General features: G+C 41.5%; 1 protein-coding gene across 1 annotated transcript; it reads right to left on the bottom strand.

The window, feature by feature from the left end:
* Nucleotides 1-1,279: 1,279 nt before the first annotated feature.
* On the bottom strand, nucleotides 1,280-2,113 carry LOC123066479 (putative glycine-rich cell wall structural protein 1). Its single transcript, XM_044489552.1, has one exon. The coding sequence runs from the start codon at nucleotides 2,086-2,088 to the stop codon at nucleotides 1,501-1,503; it is 588 nt and encodes a 195-aa protein (XP_044345487.1). The 5' UTR covers nucleotides 2,089-2,113; the 3' UTR covers nucleotides 1,280-1,500.
* Nucleotides 2,114-3,609: the final 1,496 nt, after the last annotated feature.

Raw genomic sequence — 3,609 nt, 5'->3', positions numbered from 1 at the left:
ATCCTTTCACTAAAATCACAAGAAATAATAACTTAGAAAATACTCACTAGCTAGTAATAAGTATGAATGATCGGATTGGCCATCCGTTCGGTAAGAGTAAACGATGACCCTGGTTAATCACATCCATATATGATTGGTCAACAGTTCAACACACATGCAAGCATCCACTGATGAAAGCAGCCCAAACAATTGACAACACAGAGGTTACCTCTGAAGTTTCCGTAATCAACATTGACTTATATATACCCACGGATGTATCTTAACTTGTTTCATCTAATAAAGGGAACATCAATTTAACATGTATTGTTTGTGAGAGAAATAAAAGTAAATTTGCATTCTCTCCGCCATGAGAACCAATATATCTAGATTAAGATAAAGAATATATCTCTTTTAATGCCAATTAAGCTTCACATTTCAAATTACCAATGAAACACCTTTGCCAAAAATTAGGATGAGCTTTCGGATATTTTGAACAGATTGGAGGTCGGCAAACCCACTTCATCTCTAAATTACAATGAATTTCAAAAGGTCTAAGCATACCCACAACTATCAAATGTCTAACAAACTTCCAAAAAAATAAAAGCCCACAAGTAATGGCTTTCACCCCACAAAAGGAACTTCCAGAAATCTGAGCACACCAATGGCAATAGAAAAATCTGTCAAATTACCAAAAAAACTAACAAAACTTTGGACTAGCAATTTCTACCAAAAATGAACTTTCAAAGTTCTAAAGCTAACTTTCAAATCCAACAACTGGAGCATGCAAAAAATGGAAAAGAAATAAAAGGAATAACTATGATAATAAGATTGTGGACCTCCCTGCCATTCATGGCTAGTGGTTGCGAAGGAAACCCTCGATGGTTTCCATGAATTAATGGAATTTCAGGGCACCAAGTCATGCTGGTGGAAGCCTCGTAGCGCTTGCAAGGACCATGGCCCCACTGAGGGAATGTATGAGAGTATCCGTGAGCATGGATGTGATGGATATGGTGGTGTGGTTTCGAGATAGTGATTCAGAGCCTCTAAACTCCTTATAGGTAGATAGCATAGGAGGCTATGAAAAAATTTCTCTTTTCATTAATTGAGAGAAGGCACTTCAGGTGAGAGAAAGAAGAGATATGCAAAACAGAAGTTGTGGATGTGGTTATGTGCTTGGCGAACCTCCCCCATCTCGTGACATGGCGTGGATAACTAAATTGATTATTGTTAGTAGTTAACCATAAAAGAGCACCTTATGTTACTTACCCAGATGACACACACAATTCTCATCGCAACTCAGTTGGCACAAACACTGATTACTTGATACATATGTACATAGTGATACATTGACATGTTACATTCTTGGTATATATCACAAACACTACAACATTGTTCACCGTAACAATGAAGCCCTTATTTGATAATATGTAAGACGATAAAAAATAAATGAAAAAGTTTGAAGACATCTATTTGACACACCAGATTGGGCTCCATACTTTTAGATTCCTCGCGTAAAGGAAACTAGGGATAGGCATCGCCATACCCAGATCCAGCACCTCCGCCTCCACCAGTTCCACCATTTGTTCCACCGCCATTGCCAACACCGTTTCCACCAGCATATGCATTACTACCTTGTCCATACCAATTGTTATTAGCAGTAGCTGAGCCAGAACCAGTGCCACTACCAGCCCCATATGCACTAGATCCATGATAACCATTAGCTTGCCCTCCACCACCGCCGCCACCGGTACCACCAGCACTAGTATATCCACCATAGCTACCACCATAAGGATAGGAAGATCCTTGACTATATTGACTAGAACCAGAGCCCGAGCCACTCCCGCTACCAGATCCAGCTCCACCATATTGGCTACCACCGCCACCTCCGCCTCCTCCTCCACCACTTGCATGTGTACCACTACTAGAGCTCACGCCTGACCCAGTTCCACTCCCAGAACCGGAGCCAGCACCACCCTGAGACCCCCCACCCTCTCCTCCTCCCGTTCCTACTCCAGAGGCACTGGAGTACCTAGCCACCCTTGCAGCATTGGCCAATCCAATGCTCAACAGGACAACAAAACCAAGAGCTAGTAATTTTGTGCCTACCATTGTGTGTGTGTGCCTTCTATCGCAGTGTACTCTTGCAAGATGATGGGTTCTAGTGATAGATTGTATGTGTATTTATAGTGCTTGCGACCATATTGGTGGGGTGGGACTTGTTGACAATATCAAGTGGATGCTTAAATATTTAGCGCATTAATTGGTGCTTCAAGACTTGGATACACACCATGCAGGCGATGAAGACTGGAGATATTACCGTGTGCGATATTTTCTTTGGATGCTTCTTCCATTGGCATCCGTTAGGTTCAACACACACATGCAAGCATCCAGTGATGAATACAGCTAGCTCCAGTAGTTGACGGTAAGAGGCGGCCTCGAAGTTCTCGTAATTGACTCCGGCATGTATATCCGCGGCCGCCATAGCAGACAAGAAAATTCCAAACCATGATTTTGCCAGCACCATGGATCATCTACTTGTTACGTTTATTTTACGTTCATGTCACACATGGCAAAAATTGCAAAGAACCACGCATAAGCATAGCTACTAGTTGTGATTATCCTACAGTCAAGTAACCATGCATGCATAAAGAACTGATTGGCTGGGCGATGGATGATCAAGTGGGCTTGGATAAGCGTTGATTTTACCATGAGCATGCAACTTGCTCGATACGGTTGACCGATCCCCTTGGGCCGGGTTAACAAGTGGTCGCCATTGTCTGCCCGATGGCAAGCAAGAGCTGGAATCAAAGTAAACGACGACTCCACGGACGTAATCGAATCGACTTACTTGAGCGCATACGTGCCGCTGCATGCAGTAGCCACCCATAAGAATCTTTAACAGTGTGCCATCAGCTCCGCTATTGGTTACCTGCAAAAAAAAAAAGCTCCGCTATTGGTTTATAAAGGGCTATTGGTTAGCAAAGTCTGAGTGGAGGCATAAACTAATTGGCTCCTTAATTAGTGCTGGTTGACTTGGATACATCACGTAGGTAATAAATACTGAAGAGATTAATCTGTGAGATTCTTTTGGATGCTCTATTGGCAATCTTTAGTCCCCATCCATCCAAGATTTTCAAATGCTTGATGTGGCTAGCTCGCATTCTGTTTTATGTCTACTAGGGCTTCAAAAGCTGATAGGAAGCCTATATATCTTGATTGACGGAATGAAACCTTGACTTGTGTAGCTGAAAGATGATTACAAGATGCAAGCTCTGATAAGCTCATATAAGCTCGATATATGCCATTTTTTGTTAATTTGTGCTAATCAATGATACAGTGGAATATTGATGTATCTTAATCAATCAAAATGATAAGAATGATTGGCCAAATGAAAGTATTGATATATTTATTTATTTACATATTTACAATTTGGAAGATGCTTTTGAGCCATCCGTTTAACTCTAGAACAAAATAGATCCAATCCATTAATTTAAGTGAAAGCTCACGTTCGCATATGTGGTGAGCAATCTATAGAAAAATACAATGGGCAAAAATGGGACAAATCTTTTGCTAGAGAAGCTCAGCACGCAGTGAGTCGGATGAGACAGTTGAGTAGTTCATGTGTGTGTG

This window comes from Triticum aestivum, chromosome 3B (assembly GCF_018294505.1).
Source record: "Triticum aestivum cultivar Chinese Spring chromosome 3B, IWGSC CS RefSeq v2.1, whole genome shotgun sequence".
NCBI lineage: Eukaryota > Viridiplantae > Streptophyta > Magnoliopsida > Poales > Poaceae > Triticum > Triticum aestivum.
This window is presented reverse-complemented; position numbering and strand designations above follow the sequence as displayed.